Raw genomic sequence first — 19847 nt, 5'->3', positions numbered from 1 at the left:
TTGCTGGGGTTGCCTGCATTTACAATACTCACCAAAACTTGAATCAAACACACCTTGCCAATACAATTTGTTGTTCCTGATTCTTTCTCTTGTGAGCAGGCTCTCTCTCCCAGGTCCAACAGTGTACAAAACCACTCAGATCCACAAAAGAACTGGAAATTTCCAGGTGCTGACTTGTGGCAGCTAGCTGGCCAGATATTAATGTCTTGCCAATGGAAAATATCAGAACCCATGAGAACTGAATAGTAATCTGTGTGGGTGTGTATGTGCTCTGTGTCTTCTAGGGAGGCTGTTGATTAAAGAAATCACTTCTGTCTGAGTGTTAAAATGTTAATATTTACATTGCTGCATTACAGGAAATAAATCTGGATTTTTTGTCATGCATTTTAGCTGTACATCTCAGAGTTTTTGTGAGGGATTTTACTTATTCCCTTCTGACACCTTAAGGAGAGTTTGAGGATGGTCTGATAGGATTCTCACAAGAAGTTTGTACTCCTGCTTGTGTTTCTTCTTCAGTTTTCAAGGGAACAATTGGTAGTTAAATGATCTTGGAAGTCTGGCTTTTAATAAATGGCAGTCAGTTATTATTTTTCTTTCTTTTTTTCCCCTTCATAGAAAGAGGGAAGAGTGCCAATAACTTCACTGTCTCTTATATTAAAACACAAATATTTACTTTAAAGCATCCTCTCTATATTCTTACCTTGAGAGATAAGATTTTTAGCTATTTCCTGGGAACATTGCATCAATTTTGACCATTATGCACATTCTGTGTAATGTCTGTTATTCATTGCTGTGTTCCAGAGAGGTTTTATCAGGGCAGATTACTTAATGTATCACTAACTGAAAAGAGAAGACAAACAGATAACTAAAACCAAAATGTTTTCAGTCATACCTTTCCAATGAAAATGTTGAACAGCTACTTCACTTCTACAATGGTTTTCTAACATTTTTAATAGAGAACTTATCCCATCCTGTCTTTCTGATCCTCGAGAGGTTTCTGTGGGCTGGTGTGAGGTTGTGCTGCTCTTGCAGACTGTAGCCTTACCCATTTTACTCCTACCATGTTTATGCACAGACAGTGAAGGAATGAGCAGTGTGGGAAGCCTTTTGCATCAGTTTGCTTCAATTTGTCTACAATTAATGTCCAGATCTGCAAATTCTGAGTTAATGACATAGGACTTAGCTTCCCTATCAGATAGACCTAGTACAAGTCCTTCATCTCTGCAACCCAGAAAGATTTATTGGCTTTTTATTTTCATTGCTGCTGTGTAGTTGGCAGTGGAAAATGCCTGCTGTACCCGTGAATCTCACTGTGTTGAAATTGGTTGATTTGCGCAGGTATAATACATTCTGGTGTCAAAGCTCTATCTTGTCAGAGGAGTGCAGATTCTTTCTCTTTTTCCTTCCCTCCTGTTACAATATTTCTGAAAGCTGACAGAGACTCTGTCAAACACTTTCAAGGCAAAAAGGTATAATTTGTTTGGAATGTAGTGAATAATTACGCAGACAAAAATCATGCAGCCACACTGGGAGATTTGCTGGGGAGAAGAAACAACAGCTTGTTCTGTGGGCTCTGCTGTGCGTGTGTGGCAGTGTGCTTCATTTTGCAGCAGAAATCAGGTAACCAGTGTAGCTATCTAGGACATTAGCTTCAAAGAGTACATCCCAGGCTGTTGGCAGAGCTCCTGGTCAGTTATTAATCTGCAGGAAGTCATTTATTGATGCTCAGGGGGAAGGATGCTCTGAAGTGGCTTTTTTGGAATGCTGGGTGGAAGGCAGGTAAGTGCAGTGCAGCCAGGACAGGCACACCTCAGCTGGGAAATGGGAAACAGAACACACCCAGGAGAGTGACCACAGAAAATCAGGATTGAGTAGCTTTTGAAAGAGTTTCCTGGGGGTTTGTCACAGAAGCCTGCAAATTATCATTTCTGTATCCTAGGTCTGTCTACCTGGTCCCAGCATTCCAGATCTCAGCGTCGCAGGACTTCGTGCTCCAGAGATGAGGACCGGAAACCTTCTGAGGTATTTCTGGAATTTAGCTTGCATTTTGTTACATCTCTCAAAGTGCTTGTACACACAATATATCCATCCATCTTTTCTGGTAATGGATCCCTTTTTTCTCATTTACTTTTTTTTATTTTTAAAATTCTTTTCCCTCTCTACATTTTGGCTGGCACATACTTCCCCTCCCTCACCCCTTCTTCCCCTCTCCCCCCTGCCCCGAAGATTAGAGAGTTCAGCTGTTGGCACAGCTCCTGCCAGCACCAGTTTCTATCTGTGAATTTTGTTGTAGTCTGACACCCATTCAGCATAGCTGCAGAGTCTTTCTTGTGCTATTTTAGGCATCGGGGTTTATTTGCAGCTTGATTTGTGAACAGTGGAAATTTACATTAGGTGCATTTATTTCATAGTTTGTACTGGGGCTCTGTGTGTGTGATCTTTGCTAAAGTGCTTGTCAAACTAGAAGTCTGCTTCCTGACAGTTCTGTCTCGTCTAGTGCTTTGAAGAAATGCTATCAGGGGAGATAAAAATCTTTGAACTTTCCAGGTTGGATCAGCTGTTAGTAACACACAAAATGTGATCCATTTCTTTGGAAATGTTCTTGCTGAATCTTCCTGGCTTCAGGCAAAATACTACACTGCAGACTTTGTAGAAGCTGCAAAGAAAGGATTAGCTCTGGGGGAATGGAATTTCTCATTTATTGCACTTGCCCAGGACATGTATTCCTTACACATTAGTGGGTGGTGTTGAGGAAAAAGTGCTTTATTAATCTCCCTAATGACAGTGTACCTGAGTCTCAGAGAAGAGTTTTCACCAGGAGAATGCCATTCAGTGTGAACTGTGCCTAGTACTGGTGGTTTCCAAACTCCTTTGCTTGTTGGCTGTTAAAAGACCTTTTGTTTTGCCAATGTGGAGATCCCTGGTGAATTTATTCTTGTTTACAATAGGTTTGTTTTCCTTAGTTACCTTTCATGCCTCTCTTAGAAGTAGCCCCTTATACCTCCTTTTGAGAATCACCTTGTGAAAGGCTATCAAGAAATCATCTGAGATAATTAGGAGTCTTGCTGTTGGGTTTTTTGTGTGCTTCTGCTTTCTCCTCTCCCTTACCTTTTGCTGTCGGAATCTCTGCAGTTTTGTGCTGTTCTCTCCTGTTTTCTCAGTCTGGATGAGCTTCCCTTGTGCTTCCCTTTAGCTCTGCTCCCCAGCCTCTCCCCCCTGCTCTGTCCCTGCTCACTGCTGGCAGCAAAGTGACACTCAGGGACTCCCTGGGTGAAATCCTGGGCTCATTGAACTTGGTGGCAGAATTCCCACTGACTTCAGCGTGGCCAGGGTTTCACCCTTTAGCTTTGAAGTGTTCAGTGCTTCTGAGAGCCAGCACTTCTGTAAGCTCTGCTTTCCTCCAGGCACTCTGATTGCATCAGCAGCCAGAGCAGAAAGAATGGTGTCATGGGGCCACTGGCCTGGGAAAGGAGTTTCTTGGCTGTCAGGTGCTGCATTAGCTTTGCTTCTGAGGGAGTTCTGTGACAAATTTATCCAAGAGCCTGAGTTATTTTGGCTCTGAGATTGAGCAAGATTTGTGTCCCATTTTATATTTTTAGTCTTCTCTTAATTTGACTTTTGATTGCTTTAAGTCAAATCACTTAAAAGTGCAGAATCCCCTGGCCAGCTGTGCTTGTTTGTTTTGTGAGCCCATTTACTTTGTGGCTTACTTTTCATTTCTTGATTGAAGCCTCACAGGACTCGTAATTTAATTGTTTTAAACATCTCATTATATTTCATTACCAGCATTCACCCTGTTCTTCGTATGGCAATCTTTTTCTTTACTTTTTAATGTTGGCAGTTTTTCCTGAACATGTCAAGACAAGTGTTAAGAAAAATGTCATGATTTGATGCTATTTTAATGACAAAACCAGAGTAGAAACAGAAACATATGTAGACAGAAGTGGGACAGTATGTGTGTGTTGGGAGGGAGGAGAGGTTTTGAGATGTGGCAAGGCAAATCACACTTGAAAAACATTGTCAGAAGTGTAATTAGCCATCAGATAGACTAAAATGCTTCCCAAAAATCCTGGGTTTTCAGGTGTGTGGGTGGTGGGTGATGGAAGTGGCTGCCTGGGTTGCTGTCTGTGCACATCTGGTTCTGCCTCAGCCACACAGCAGCGGGCTGGGGCTGAGGTGGCAGCATGGCCATTGCTCTGGGGCTGGGAGGATGGCTCACTTTGCCCCCTGAGCAGCCTCATAAGGAGTCCAAGAGCACTGCCCTGAAAATCCAGAGTTTTTTCTGCTGTAGCTGCAGTGTGGGGCTCTGTGGATGCTGGTTCTGACCACCACTGACTGAGAAGTCTGCAGAGAGCTCTACCTGTCATCTTCTTGTCCTGGTGGTGCTAATCTTGTTGTCACCTTGCTTTTTAACCCTCTCCTTTGAATGAGGCATGGAGTAGTTAGAAATTAGTGTTGTGGAGGTGAGGAGGGCCTTGCCTTTTGCAGGGAGCAGGGGGTGGGAAGGGTTGGAACTCGTGCCAGCAAGTGCAGGCTTGTAGCTGGGATGCCTGTGATAGCAGCACTTGGCTGAAGCTGCCACAGGAGTGAATCACTTTTTTATTTCATTCTGTGCCTTGTTGAAGACAGCATGGCTGCTTGTTGGTGGCTGCTAACCCACAGGTTGCTAAACATCCTGCTGGCTTTAGAGCTTGATGCCTGTGCAAAGGAAAATTACAGCTGTGACACAGAGGTGTCTGGAGCTGATTGAATAAATAGCTGTGCTGAATGGGGAGCTGCCTCCAGAATTCCAGTTTGGTTTTATTTTTTATCTTTTGAGTTATTTTTATAAGTACTTGCACAAAGAGTCATCTTCTTAGAATTTCCTCTTGAGGCTGGTCATGGTAGAGTCATGCCTTGATTTCTACCACAGGGAATTTCTAGAATGTCTTGGTATGAGTCAGAGCTCCAATAATTTAAAAAAGAAAATTCCAAAAAGCCTGGGAGCAAAAATGAATCTTTTTTTTTTTTTTTGTGCTGCTTGGAGCTCCTGCAGCTTTTATTGCAGCCAGTATGGAGATGAAAGCGAGTAACACCTTTTAGAGCAAGTGTGCAGTGCAGGAGGAGCTGCAGGACGTGTAGTGCAGTTAGGGGAAATCATGCAGTCAGTGTTTGTGCCCTCAGCCACCCCTTTCCCTGCCATGAAGCCAATCCCTGTTCTGCAGTGGGCTGGTGGCACAGTGCCCTTGTGTTACCCTGAAGCTGTCAATGCTCAATATCAAATGTCAGTGTCTCTGTTTTTTGTTTTTCTCTCTTGGTCCCTCTCTTTGCAGGTGTTCAGAACGGACCTGATCACTGCCATGAAGTTACATGACTCCTTCCAGCTGAACCCTGACGAGTACTATGTGCTGGCAGATCCCTGGAGGCAGGAGTGGGAAAAGGGAGTTCAGGTGCCTGTTAGCCCAGGGACCATCCCAGAACCAGTAGCCAGGTACCATTTGGAGGAATGGGAATAAATACACACATGTTTGTGCTGCATTGCCTTGGCTTCCTGAGCTTTGTTGCACAGGAAGGTCTTGGTTCTCAGAGATGAACCTGGAATCACCTTTTGGAATGGTCAGAGAGGTCAAGAGTCAGGCCTGTTCTGCCCATGTGGAACACAAATGTCAAAGGACTGTTTTTGGCAATGGGATGTGATGAGAGAGCATTAAAAATAGCTTCTATTTTTAAGCCAGACTTGAGCTCACTTATCATTGCTGGAAGAGCCCTTGGCTGGTGTTCCTTCTGCTTATTTCCAAGCCATAGGTTCTTTTCAAGGAACAGTTGGACAAACCAGGCTTAAGGGCTAGAGAAAACACAGCATTTATTTTGTTTTCATAGGGTTTTTTTGTGATTTCTTTTATTAACCTTAGAAATTGATTGTGCAACATTTCAACTGTTTTAAAAACCATCCAGATGTTCATGTAACTAAATAATGTGAGATTTTCTAGCTCTTATCCAAAAGCCCCTTATTTTCCTTGCCATGTTTGTTGCACATAGATACTATTTCCTGTTTCAAATTAAACATTGCAGTCCTAAGGGCAGGAGTGTGCTGCAGCCCATTTTATGCTTAGTAGGGATTGGAGAAAATAAGAGCAAGGATTTTTGCCATTTAATCATTCTAGATCTCTTTGAGTCAGTCCAGGCTGGCCCATAAGGCATTACCAAACAACCCACCACTGCTGGTGGGACCACAGCAGCTCAGTCCTTGATACACAGCAAAAACATTGTGATGATGGAGCACTGATTGCTTCTTGTAAGGTCTGTATCTGCCAGCTTTAGCCTTGGATGAAGGGGGCCTCAGGAAAGTTTGTGTTGATTTTCTTCTGTGCAGCCACCTGCAGAGAGCCCCACTAGGAGGGGCTAACCTGCACATCTGGGAAATCTGTCCATCCTTCTTCTGAAGGATTGGACCTGGAGCTCCAAGGACAAGGTGGCATTTTGCCCTCTGCTCTGCAGTGCAGGAGATGGGAACCCTTTCCCTGCTCCACACTGAGCTGTCCCAGTCCCTGCAGAGACACACACACGCACACTGTACATGTGCACTCACACTGCCTGCTCCTCTCTGATTTCCTCTTTCAGCACCTCCCAAGGCTGTGGGAGGGCCACACACTCCTGAGGAAAAATCTCCCAGGGGATCCGTGCCCTGTGTCTGTCAGGAGGGGCTTTGGTGGCTATAGCAGGCCCAGGTACTCATTTGGGAGAGAGCTGTTCTCTGCCAAAGGCAATAGAGCTGTTGGCCCAAGTTTAAGATGGTGAGAGGCAGGGAAAGAAGGCAGCACAGGGGTAGGTATTGGCACAGCAGGCACCACTCCTTGATTTCTTGGGTAGTCCTAGCTGGTCACAGGGGCCGTTTGATGCCTGGGTATTGTTCTCTTTGCTCCCCCACAGAACACTCAGAGAGCGCTGCCCTGGTGCTGCTGGAGTGTAGGAACACTTGTGAGTTTGAGAGGGAAAGGGGTGGTTCTGTACATGGAATAAGCAATAGGCAGATCATAGAGCCAAGGCTGTACGGGGAGAACATAGCAGTGAATAAAAGGCCATGACTGGTGAGGGCAGAGGAGCAGGAGACAGAAGTGAGGCTGTGTGGAGATTCACTGTGAACATGTGCTCAGAATGACAATTCAGCTCAATGGCTTTCAGTGTGTAGTAAAGGTTGCCTTTTTTTTAACTTCTTTCTAGCAGAAATAAAGCCAGGAAAGGGAATTGTTTTGAGGTCAGAGTCACTGTGCTTGTTTCTTCTGTGCCACTGCTGTGGCAAGGTGCTGCCCAGAGGTTATGGTTTTCACAGAGAGGTGCTCAGGAAGGAATTTATGATAGAGAAGTGCCCAGTTTAAAGTGCATTCTCTGTGAAGACACAGTAGTCTGTAACCCTTGAACACTCTGCAATATGACCAGAAACAGTTTGGGCAGCGCAGCTAGGCTGGCAAGGCCATTCACATTTGTATTTTTCACAACACCTCAGAAGCTCCAAATTCAGCATTTGGCTCTTGCTCACCGTTTCTCTGAAATAAGCTAGAAGAGGGGAAGCTTGAGGGATGTGCGTGACTGAAATTAGTAGAGGATTTACAGAGATCTGTGTGCAAATACAGCAGCAGCAGCAGATCAGGGTTTCTGCTGGGAGTTAACACACTGGGGACAGAATAGAGGGGTAGGTATGGAGGCTGTCCTGCTCCTGGTGGGGTTTAGGCTGTTCCCAGCAGAGAGTTGTGGCAACACAGGGTGGTGCAATCTCCTCCCTTTTGGCACCAGCACCCCAAAAATTCACCTCCAGTGGTAGTGCAGGAGGCAGGCATTTGGAGTGTGGCTGTTGCTCCTGGAGGGACTGGAATTGTGTTGTGAGGTGGGTTTCATCCAAGCTCAGTGTCAGTGTGTGCTGTTGGCTAACAGAAAGGGCAATGTCCTCTACTGAGATAGCCAGAAATGTTTTTTTTCATTTTTTCCTTGAATGTTCTTACGGTCAGTATTTTAGTTAAAAAAAAAAGTCTTAAACCAGAGTTTACCGTGTGTATATATGGCAGCCATTATGTAAATACAGCATCCCTGCTTTGGCTTTAAAAGTTTGAATTTCAGGTAAGAGCAAGCGCTGCTCTGTTCTCTAATATTTAATTTTATTTAGAATTCTGGCAATGAATTGGATTTCTAGACAACTCCAGTTAAACTCTTACCCCAATGAGTTCTGGAAGTGCCTGGAACCGTTTTCCCACCTCAGTGGTGCCAGGTGTTTGCCAGGACAGTTAGGTGGCTGCCGCTGCTGCTTGTTGGTCACTTAGAGCAAAGAATGTGGAATTTCGCAGAGCTGAGCCTCCCAGCACTCCTCACGGCTGCCTGCCTCGTCTGTTTCAGAGTGGTGTCCGAGACAAAAGCCGTCACCTTCACGCGGCCCAGGAAATTCATCGTGTCCTCGGGCGCGGAGCCGCCGGAGCTGGGCTACGTGGACATCCGGACCCTGGCGGACAGCGTGTGCCGCTACGACCTCAACGACGTGGACGTGGCGTGGCTGCAGCTGGCCAATGAGGAGTTCAAAGAAATGGGTGAGCACTCAGGGATTTGCTGCCTTTTTGTTTCTTTTTGAAGCTGGAAGCCTTAAGGATAATTTCAGGGGGTACCGGTCGTCGGTTCTTTTGGGTTTGGATTGAAGGCGCTTGAGACAGTAATTTGTGTTTGTACTCAGGTGTTTATTATTTCTTACCAGTAAAACAGTCTCATTACTGTGAGTTTGGCAGCTTTTCATTAGAAAGCACAAAATGGCCAACAATCTCTTGTTACAAGGTCTTTTAAGAATAAGGTATCCAATTAAGAACTGACACCTAAATTATTTTCCTTTTTAACCTGGTAACTGATCTTTGGAAGTGTGCAATGCAGACTTTTCTGCCCAGTGCTACCCAATATGCTGCCCAAACCCATGAAGAAGAAACTTAGGATGACACCCTGTGCCCTCCATCTTGCTTCTATTTACAGCATACTAAAAATCCCAAAATTTAAATTTCTCGCTAAGTGATACACTTAACACTACTCTCTATAATCTATCTCACACTTTTGTGGATTTTAGTGTGTCTTGAAGTTTAGGAAACTTTCTCCATGAATGAGGGTCAAAGTCAGTGCTGCCCTAGGGGTCAGGACAGTCGAGAGCAGACAGAGAAATATTCCCAGTGCCCTGGGTTTCCACAGGCAGCAGTGGGAAGAAGTAGTAGATGTATGAGGAGGTAGTAATCATGTGAGCAGAGCTGATGTGATTAAGCCCTAAGATAGATGTTGTTAACTCCTGTGTTGTATCTGCTTAGACCTGGTCAGAATCTGGTCACATGTTTTGGTTTTTTTTCTTTACTGCTTTCCATCTCACAAAGTTCCCAGTTTGCCGTCCTGGTTCTCCAAGGGAGCATCAGAGAGACCACCCTGGTAGTTTTCCCAGGTAGTTCTATTTCATTATTTTAGCTCATGGTGTTCAGTGCAGAGAAGGCAAGACAAGTTGTTTGGCAGCTTTAGAGCATCTGTGCCAGCTGAGTGGCACAAGGAATGGATCAGGGAGGAATTCCTGCGCTGATTTATTGGAGGGAGCTCCCAAGCCTCACTGTGACTGTGTGCTGTAGTTCCAAAACATTGTTTGGCAGAGGGAAAATGCTGTGCCAGGAAGAGGTTTGGACATGTTGGTGAACACCTTTGGTTTTTGTTTTGGCCCTGTGGCAGTTCCCTGCTTTTGTTGCACATAGATACTATGTGCAACTGCTTTGGGCTGCAGTTTAGTCAAACATGCTTTACCTGGCTGGAGCCCATTGCTGGCATGGCTGAAGAATTGGTAAACCACAAAATGACCATTTATAATTCTGTTTCTCATTCTAAACCAACACATGAAAGAAACAGATGATGTCTTGAAAAAAGCCAGGCCTTTTTCCAGATCTCACATCAGCCCTGCTCAGGTTTAGTGTTGGGCTTAGAGGGTTTCAGTTTATGGTTCCAGAGTTTAGGTTACCTTTCCAGTTATCTTCAGGAGAACAGCAGCAGCAAGTTCCCTTGGCTTTTCTTGGGGGAAAAATCTACTTTTTATTGTTTGTTTGGTATCCAGTCTGTCTGTTTTTTTGCCAAAACCAGATGAGGGCTCCTGTAGTGGGATGTGAGCAGCACAAGAGGGGCAGATTTGTACCTCTGCAAGGAAGCCCCATTCTGCTACACCAGCATAACCTTTAAAGGTACATGCTGCACATGGCACAGTGAACAGCTAGAATTTGTTGGATCTCAGGTTTTGGTGTAGTTTTTTGGGGTTTGTTTGCTCTAAATCATTACCCACTCAGTTCTGCTGTATGCAGAGGGAAGGAAATGCTCATGTTAGTACCAGGCAGTATGTTGGGGGTCTTGAAAGATATACATGGGTGCTTGGTCAGACACTCCACACTGCAGATACTACAAATGGGCATTTGAAAAGTGAGCTACTTCCTGATCTGCACCTGGAGCACTTCCTTATGGTGTCCCTGGGGCCATGAGTTCCCTGTGTTTCCTTTGATCCCTGTAGGAGTGCTTCAGGTACTGAGAACATGCAGTGGTTGTTGTAAAAGGATGTCTGTAAGCATCTGAACAGGAGCTGCAGCTCCTGCTCCCCTTTCTGTAACCCTTGCAAAAACACAGGCCTGTCACTGTATTTTCTGAAAAATCCCTTCACCAGGATTTCTTCTCCTGGGAAGTTGAGAAGCCTGAGAGAAAAATGTAAAAAATAATTATCTGATTTGCTTCTCCTGTGTTTGCTGCTTTGGAATGTGGTTGGAGATTGTTTACCAAGAGGTGCAAGTTTGATTGGTTTCATATGAATTGTTTTTACTTAATGACCAATCACCATCAGCTGTGTCAGACTCTAAGGAGTCAGTCATGAGTTTCATCATTTATTCTTGTTAAGCCTTCTGTCTGTATCCTTTCTCTTTCTTTAGGATAGTTTAGTATAGCATTAATACAATACAATATAATATAACAATCAGCCTTCATGGCTGAGAGCATGGAATCAGATTCATCTCTTCCCTCATCCTGGGGACCATAAAAACTCAACACAGGCAGTCAGTCACGTCTCCAAGGGTCACTTACAAAGTGAGAGCAGATAGGATTCAGTAGGAAGCTGGTGTAAAACCTGCCATCATCTGCTTTGCTGGTGCAGCGGTTCTGGGTTGCAGGGCAAAATCCTTTCATCAGCAGGATTTTGGATGTTCCCTCTTGCTGCTTTTCACTGCTCAGTTTGGGTAGCATGGGATGCACTGATCCCTGCTGCAAGGATTTACCTGTCAGCGAGGGAAGCTGGAAGTACTTTTGTGGAGTGTTTGTCTTCTGATCTGGAGGAGCTAGAGAGTTTTTTTATTCGTTGTTTTGTGGGATTTTTTGGCTCAGTTTTTCACAGGGAAAGCTGAAAGGAGAGTTTTCTTGTTAAAACACCCATCCCGAGGTTGCCGTCTCCTCTTTGTCCTAGTTTCAGCTAGGATAGAGCTAATTTCTTCTCAGTAGCTGTTACCAGGTGATGTGGTTTGGATTTGTAATGAGAATGGTGTTGATAACACACTGATATTTTGGGGTCTGTTCCTGTCCTAAATCAGGGGCTTTTTTTTCCTTGTTCTTTCCTTTTTTCTTTCATGCTTTGTCAGGGAGCAGGTGAGCAAAAGCAACTGGGAGGGAGCACAGCCAGGACAGGTGACCCAAACTGACCAAAGGGATGTTCTCCATGACAGAAGGTCATGCCCAGGATATAAACTGGGGGAGCTCCTTGAGAAGGGAGGCCTTTCAATTTCCAGACAAATCTGAATTATAAAATACCACAACATAATGGGTCTGTAACTGTGTGTCATGAATAATTTTCTGATGGATGATGTTGGAAAAGAGGAAATTTCAGTTTAGATATTGCATTTAGTTATTGTCCCATATTTTGATGTTGCATTTATTACAGTTTTTCACTTTTTAAAACAATTTATTGTTGTAGGCTCTGATGGAGACCTCAGTTGGGATTGCATCTTGTTGGGGTTGGAACTTGTGATAAACCAGCAACTGTTGTTAGAAATTGCAGATTCCCTCCAAGTATCATAGCAGATTTTGTCATTGATTTTTTCCCCCTGCTCCATAATTTGGTTAAAAATACTTCCAAATCTTTCATCAAAGAGTCAACATCTGGGTGGCAGAATTGGAGCAAAAGCCATAGTGCTGTCCCATAAGGAAAAATAAGAACAAGACCAGGAAGCCAGATTCAGTCTTGGAAAGTTTTTCTTGGAATTTGCACATTTTGGACACTCCACTTTTGTTAGTTTAATACAGTTATAAGACAGCTTTGCCATTTTTTAACAGTTTCCCTGGTTTATGCTGGAACAGGAATGAAACGTGTCTGCGTGGGGATTGGCTGTTCAGAAACAAAGTGGAGCTGGTTGTGATGATGGTTATCACTCTTTTCTTCAAGTATGTGAACAGCTGCTGTTTTTCAGGAATGCTGGAGCTGGATGAGTACACCATGGAAAGGGTGATGGAGGAGTTTGAGCAGCGCTGCTACGATAACATGAGCCACGCCATCGAGACGGAGGAAGGGCTGGGCATCGAGTACGACGAGGACGTCGTCTGTGACGTGTGCCAGTCTCCAGATGGAGAGGATGGCAATGAAATGGTGTTCTGTGACAAATGCAATATCTGTGTGCACCAGGTATGGCAGCAGCACGGTGTCAGGTGGTAGCAAAATGTTCTAAAAAAGGGCAATCAGTAGGGACACAGGTGGGGTTTATTCCAGAGAACTGTGCTAAGGAAGCACTGATGTGTGTCACCTTTCTGTGGTACTTCAAAAATGTTCTTAATGTAAAATATACAGTTTTAGCCTGTTCCCATGGATGCTTCTTACTCTGGCAGGTGCCTTCCCATCAGCCTGTCCTTCCTTCCCAGCTTTAACAAGTTTCTATTGTCATTCAGTGTTTGGAAACATTGCTGGTTGAATATGAACCAGCAATGTGCCTTGGTGGCCAAGAAGGCCAATGGCATCCTGGCCTGCATTAGGAATTGTGTTGCCAGCAGGAGCAGGGAGGTCATCTCCCCCTGTACTCAGTGCTGGTGAGGCCACACCTGGAGTGCTGTGTCCAGTTCTGGCCTCTCAGTTTGGGAAGGACGTTGAGATGCTTTAGTGCATCCAGAGAAGGGCAACAAGGCTGTGAGGGGCTTGGAACACAAAGCCTATGAGGAACGTTTGAAGGAACTGAGGCTACTTAGCCTGGAGAAGAGGAGGCTTAGGGGTGACCTTATTGCTCTCTACACCTTCCTGAAGGGAGGCTGTACACAGCCAGGGTTGGTCTCTTCCACCAGGCAGCACTGACAGAACCAGAGGACACAGTCTCAAGCTACATCAGGGAAGGTATAGGTTGGATATCAGGAAAAAACTCTTCACCAAGAAAATAAGTACTGGAATGCTCTTCCCATGGTGCTAGAATCACCATCTCTGTACATGTTTAAAAAGCCTGGACATGGCACTTGGTGCTATAGTATAGTTGAAGTATTAGGGCATAGGTTGGACTTGATGATCTTAGAGGTCTCTTCCAACCTCAGCATTCTGTGATAAAGGACTAGGCCTGTGTACAAGTGACTGTCCCACAAGATACACTGAGCAAAGTTGGTTTTTCAGACCTGTAGGGTTTCTCGGACCACACCAAACCTGAAACTGAAGTGCGTTAAAGCCGATGGTAATTGGGATAGAGGGCTCCATAAGGACGCGACCTTTTGAAAAACCTGCCCTTAATTATTTACCATGCTGCACTTTTCCCTGTGAGTAAAAATAACTCAGAGAGACGTGCGAGGCTGTGTGAAAGCATCACTGAGGTGTTTGCTGTGCTCTCCTTGCCCCACAGGCGTGCTACGGGATCCTGAAGGTGCCCGAGGGCAGCTGGCTGTGCCGCACCTGCGCGCTGGGCGTGCGGCCCAAGTGCCTGCTGTGCCCCAAGAAGGGCGGCGCCATGAAGCCCACCCGCAGTGGCACCAAGTGGGTGCACGTCAGCTGTGCTCTCTGGATCCCAGAGGTGGGTGCTGCTTGCTTCTTGGAACCCTGAACGCTGAGAATTGCAGACTTTCTGTGCTGAACCCCAAGAGAAAACTGCTTTTCACCTGAGGCCGTGGCGAAGTTTCCAAAATTGAATTGTAAAAGTTGTAGAACTGGGATTACGGGCGTGTAGTTTGAATAGAAGTGTTTAATGTCACAGGGTGGAAAACTTAAGAGTTTAAAGTTTTAGAATATAGTAATATATATAAAGCAAGATGGAGGTTTGGTCCTTCTTCTTCACCTTCTTCTTCACCTTCTTCTTCATGGCTTTGGGTGGTTTTGTGTAATTGGACAGAAAAGTCCGCATTGCGGACTTCGAGTGATTAGTTTTTAGGTTAAAAGTTAAAATAATTTAGGTGTCATTTCTTAATTGGACAGTTTATCCTTAAAGGCTTTGTAGAGAGAGAGAGAGATACAGCTGCGTTTTTTAGTTTGTTAGAGTGAAGTGCTGTAGAACTCACAGTTTGTGAGACTGTAATATAGATAAAAACTAGTAAACCTCTGAGTCCAAAAAGGAAATACTGTCTTGCTCATTTAATCCTGATCCTGGTAAAAAAAGAAGCAGAGACTCCACAGGTGCTGTTCCTGGGATTCTGGGAGAGGAAAAAAACAATAATGCTTCCTTAAAGCATTATTCAACTTCAAAATGAGCATAAAAGTTTCGTGGTTAGGTAAAAAGTCTGGCAGGGGATGATGCTTCACCTGTAAAGAAACTGATTAAATCCCCTCTGTCAATCAGAATTAGGCCTTGGAAAACGAGGCCTTTGCTGCTGGCAAAGCTCATTTAACAAGGACACCAGATACCATTTCACTTTGTAAACAGAACATTAAAGGTGAATCAGGAAAGTTTGACTATGAGAACCCACAGGAATTCTGTCAGATTCAAAGTGTTCATCCTGTATGATAATCTTAAATTGGTGGGCTTCACCTTGAAACTGGTTGGTTTGTTCATAAAGTGAGAAACTGTTTTTTTTTTTTTTTTAAAGAGTTTTAGATCCTGATTCAATGAGGAATTTGGGACACACTAAGTTGTATATACAGACAAGGAATATGACTTCTCTAATAAAATTGTTTATTTAGTTAACAGTGTCATAGTCACTCCAATTTTTTGACCATTTTTCTCTTAGGTGAGCATCGGAAGCCCTGAAAAAATGGAACCCATCACAAAAGTTTCCCACATTCCCAGCAGTAGGTGGGCACTGGTGTGCAGCCTTTGTAATGAAAAAGTTGGAGCTTCTATACAGGTAATTTAACCACATAAATATCCACATGTGTTTTGTCAGGTTTTAGTAGATAGGAAATGTGTTTTCTCATTGTTACTGTGGACTTCACTGACCTGATCTGCACCAGAGCATTTTACACTGGGCAGTGTTTCTTGTGCATAGTTATTTTGGGTTGTTAGCTGTAAGGCACCTGTAGACCCTTTACAGTGGAAAACCATTCAATAATCCTTTTAAGAAAAATTTAAAAATCTATAAAGACTGAGAAAACATATTACCAAACCTGAGATTTTTGAAAGAGGAGACACTGGGACAGCAGACAAGATGTTGATCTCCTTTACTTGAGAATAAATGATGAGGGAGTGTAAGGACAGGCGACCCATTTGGGGCAGTGTTGTGCTTGTGTAGGAAAAGACAGTAAAAGGTAGCTCAGCATTGTGGTGATGCTCCTCATCCTCAGAGCACTTCCAGCAGCAGAACAATCCTCAGGAAGCTCCCAGAGACAGAGAGGGATGGTACTACAGTCTCATAAGGAGGCTGAAGTAGAGCTTTTGCTTCTGGGGCTAGCCTGGTGGTCAGACCAGCATTAGGACACAAAAATGGCTCAAGTCCTACACTGTTTGAAGTGAGTTTATCCCCATTTCCCTTTTCTCCTCTGCCCCACATCATTTGATTGAGGCTGCCAGGAAGAGCTGTAAATCAGCAACACAGCAGCAGGTCCAGTGAAACCTGTCACAGGCCACTTCCATGTGAGGAATGTATGAAATAGAAAGTGTTAACTAGAGAAAATAAATCTGTCCACAGCATATAAATTTGCAACCACAATCCCTCCTTGCAGAGCCATCCCCTTCCTCTTGGCTGCTGTTAGGTAGCTGAAGCTGTTTTTGTCTGTTCTCCGGGCCACCTTCTGAGATGTGCACAACAATTAGGAAAAGTGGCAGCTGGAAGTGTGTGTCAGGCTGGTCAGGGAGCAGCTGCTGTAAGCTGGGAAAAGCAGGATTGCTTATTCCCCCAGGTTCAGCAGGTTTCCTCCCAGTGAGACAGGCTTTCCTCTCTTCTCCCAGCAAAACATGAGCTGCAGCAAGAGCTAATTATGGCTAAAGCACTTCTCTCTACTGCCCAGTGTTCCAGCTGGGATGCTCCTGGCCTGTGTTAGTAGGAGAGGAAAGGGCAAAAGATGCTTTGGTATTTTTAAATTCCTTTTATATGTTGCTTTTATTAAAGACTGCTCATTTGAAACCTGTGCAGTTTAAACCCTGCCATACCTTTATAAGCCATCTGGCTGCTGAGTCAACCTGAGCAGGAAAACCCAGAGGGGAGAGAGATTTGGCTTCTTTACAAAGCACTGTGCAAACATCCCAGTGCACGGTGTTGCTCTTTCAGGGTCGGTGGCTTGGGTTAAACATAGTTTTGTTTCCTAGTTAGGAACACTAATGCTCATTTCCACTTCAAATCCTGTTCACCAGAGGTGTGAGTGGCTCCAAACACATATGTATGTGTGTTTGTGTATACATACATATTTATATGTATTTAAACCTTTCAGCTGATGGCTGGTGGTATGTATGATAGAATTTTGCAAAAGGAAATTAGATGTAATGGAAATGAAGTGCTAAATCAGCTGAACTAGTGCCCATCACTCTATGATGGCTGAATTCACTGAGTAGGAAGAAAAATGACAACATTTGAATTTCCTGTTCTCCTCCTCTCCAAGGTGAAGTGAAGGCTGTGAAATGAAGTAATGGTTGACAGTGATTTAATATTCAACATTATAAAATTGGGATAATGGGGAAAAAATTCCCTTTGGTTGAGGCCTTTTGGATAGCATGGATCCAGGTGCTGGGAAAGACTTTTAATTAAAACTCTCAGACTGGCCTGGAGCCACCACAATGTTTTTTCTTCCCCCTGGTGCTGACACATTCCAAAGGGGAACACTGTACTTTGGTAACGGTGTGCTGTGCACAAGTGGCTCTGGTGTCACTGGGAATGTTCCTCTTGTGGCTTTTTGTGCATGGAATGGCGTGGTGGGGCTGGAGGGGGGTTAAACACTCCTGTCCCTCTGGGCCACTCGATCCTTGGCTGGCCTGAAGGCACTAAGTCATAACCCCAATTAAAGGGAGCAAGGAAGTGCATGCGGCCAGAAGCAGGGTGTGGTGACAAGGTTCTTCCAAAGCAGCCCCAACTTCTCCAACCGTTCTAGGCAGTGCAGCTTCTTAACTTTTATATTTATTTGGTTAATTGTAATTCATTGTTTCCTCTAGTGTTCAGTGAAGAACTGCAGAACAGCCTTTCACGTCACGTGCGCCTTCGACCGCGGCTTGGAGATGAAGACCATCCTGGCAGAGAACGACGAGGTGAAGTTCAAGTCCTACTGTCCCAAGCACAGCTCCACCAAGAAAGGGGACGCTGAGACTTTGAGTGAAAGCCCAGCTCAGGAGAACAGGAATGGCATTCAGGACACCTCCCTTCCTGCCCACATGGACCCTTTCCACAGCATGGATCAAAACCAGGAGGAGGCCCACAGGGTCAGCCTCCGCAAGCAGAAGCTCCAGCAGCTGGAGGACGAGTTCTACACTTTCGTCGAGTCTTTGGAAGTGGCCAAAGTGCTGCGGCTGCCTGAGGAGCCCGTGGAATTCCTTTACCAGTACTGGAAACTGAAGAGGAAATCCAATTTCAATAAGCCTTTGATTACCCCAAAGAAGGATGAGGAGGACAATCTGGCTAAGCGGGAGCAGGATGTTCTGTTCAGGAGGCTGCAGCTCTTCACACACCTCCGGCAGGACCTGGAGCGGGTAAGCCCCGGCGCTGGCCACAGTTAGCTGAGTTCCCACACTGTGCCCAGCCTGAGTGCAGCTCAGCTCAGAGCTGTGCTGTCAGGCAAGGCCATTCACACTAAATTTCTCCAGAGCACAGCAATTGCCCTTTGCACACAGAGGTCAGTCACGGGGCCAGCGGGTCTTGGCGTGTAGCGTTCAATCACCTGCAACTGCACTGTCGTGTTTTTGCTCGTGCCTTTTTACTGATTAACTCTGACTGTACTGCACCCCCAGCTGAAGCCTTTTCAGCCTTTAAGGGCTTTCCATGCTCCTTTCACCCAGTGAAAAGGATGATGAAACTTACCTTGTTTTGCAGCAGATCTGTTTTTCTTTGGCATACCAGAGTAGGATGATCAGTGTAGGTGTGGGAGGTAACTGATGTTTGATTTATTTAGGTCTTGAATGTTTGAAGAACAGTTCAATAAGATCAGTTTGGTGTTTCAAAAAGTACATCTGATCCTGGATTCCTTTCTTTTTGGGGTAATTTAAGAGCTCTTAGAGCCAGAAAGAACACTGAAATTAGTTTTTCACGTCCCTGCAGCACGTGGCTCATGTGGGCCATGGACTAAAGCTGGCTCAGGAGGTCCTACCTCAGTAACCTGTAGGTGAACCAGAGCCTCTCTTTCATAATACTGTCTAATCTTTAAATCAGGACAGCAGGTTCTCATGGATGCACTGCATCCTTTGTAAGGGATCTTGATGCCTAATTACTCTTACAATGAATTGCTGCAGTTTTTGATTTTTCTCCTAGTTTCAACTCCGGCCCAAGGACCTTCTGTAGCTGTTCAGATGGCCCAGACCCTAGCTGTTATCTGGGATCTTTTGTTCCTGCTCCCTGTGCTCAGGCTTTCTTGTCTTCTTCTCTTTGATCAGCTAAATAATTAGAGTTTGTAACTATGTTCTCTGGATTTTAAATTATTGTGTGTGAATCCTTTAATTTCAAAATGTGGTGTTAAAACAGGATATATGATTTTAGTAATATTTTAATGTTTTATTACTCTGTTCCCACTGATTGTTCAAGATAATTTGGATTTTAAAAAAGGGATCTTTACAAAAACAAACACACTTGTTACATTTCTCCAGATCAGGCCACAGGGTTGTAATTCATAGGGCACCACCTTGCACCACTGAGAGAGGAGCCTTAGAATCATCCACCTGTGCTTCTCAGTCATTCCCTCACCTGGGAAGTATACTGAGTACATTCTAGGATTTCCAACATTTCCCTAGTTTTTATGTGTGTGTGACTCAGGTGTTTGTAGAAGTTTCTTCTGTGCTGTGGTTCTCCAAATCTTATGGGATAATCTGTCAATTAAATTGCCTGTCAGTTCAACAGATAATTTGTCAGTTAAACAGACTCATTCTCTAAGAATTGTGTTGAAGGCAGTTAAATTTAAATTGTTTAAATTCAAATGGTTTAAATTTTAATTGTACACCATTTATTTAAAAGGTGTGTAGTACTCCAGCTGAATTAATTCAAAACAGAGGTAGGGCAATATCCTGGGAATACAATTCCTGTAAAACCCACGCCCTTGCTGTCTTCCAGGTGCGTAACCTCACTTACATGGTGACACGGAGAGAAAAAATCAAGAGATCTGTTTGCAAAGTTCAGGAACAGATATTCAACAGCTACACAAAGCAGTTGGAACAAGAAAGAGTTTCAGGTATGCCTCAGTGTTCCCTTCCTTGTGTCAGAGCACAGGGACAAGGTTTGCTTACAGGCTGTGAAGGACAAGCAGGGCCCCATTTGTTCTCATTTCATTCCCCAGAAAG

The 19847-nt window shown here is 44.4% G+C and overlaps 1 protein-coding gene across 11 annotated transcripts in view; it reads left to right on the top strand.

Moving 5' to 3' along the window:
• Window positions 1–19847, top strand: part of JADE1 (jade family PHD finger 1) — a 46259-nt gene that overhangs the window by 21446 nt on the left and 4966 nt on the right. For all 11 annotated transcript variants that reach the window (XM_074541998.1, XM_074541997.1, XM_074541992.1 and 8 more), the window contains 8 exons: window positions 1940–2022; window positions 5313–5470; window positions 8365–8552; window positions 12459–12670; window positions 13857–14024; window positions 15172–15288; window positions 17523–18053; window positions 19621–19738. In XM_074541998.1, coding sequence (XP_074398099.1) covers window positions 1940–2022; window positions 5313–5470; window positions 8365–8552; window positions 12459–12670; window positions 13857–14024; window positions 15172–15288; window positions 17523–18053; window positions 19621–19738 — 1575 coding nt within the window. The remainder of the gene's footprint in view (window positions 1–1939; window positions 2023–5312; window positions 5471–8364; window positions 8553–12458; window positions 12671–13856; window positions 14025–15171; window positions 15289–17522; window positions 18054–19620; window positions 19739–19847) is intronic.

Source organism: Zonotrichia albicollis, chromosome 5 (genome assembly GCF_047830755.1).
Source record: "Zonotrichia albicollis isolate bZonAlb1 chromosome 5, bZonAlb1.hap1, whole genome shotgun sequence".
Lineage (NCBI taxonomy): Eukaryota > Metazoa > Chordata > Aves > Passeriformes > Passerellidae > Zonotrichia > Zonotrichia albicollis.
This window is presented reverse-complemented; position numbering and strand designations above follow the sequence as displayed.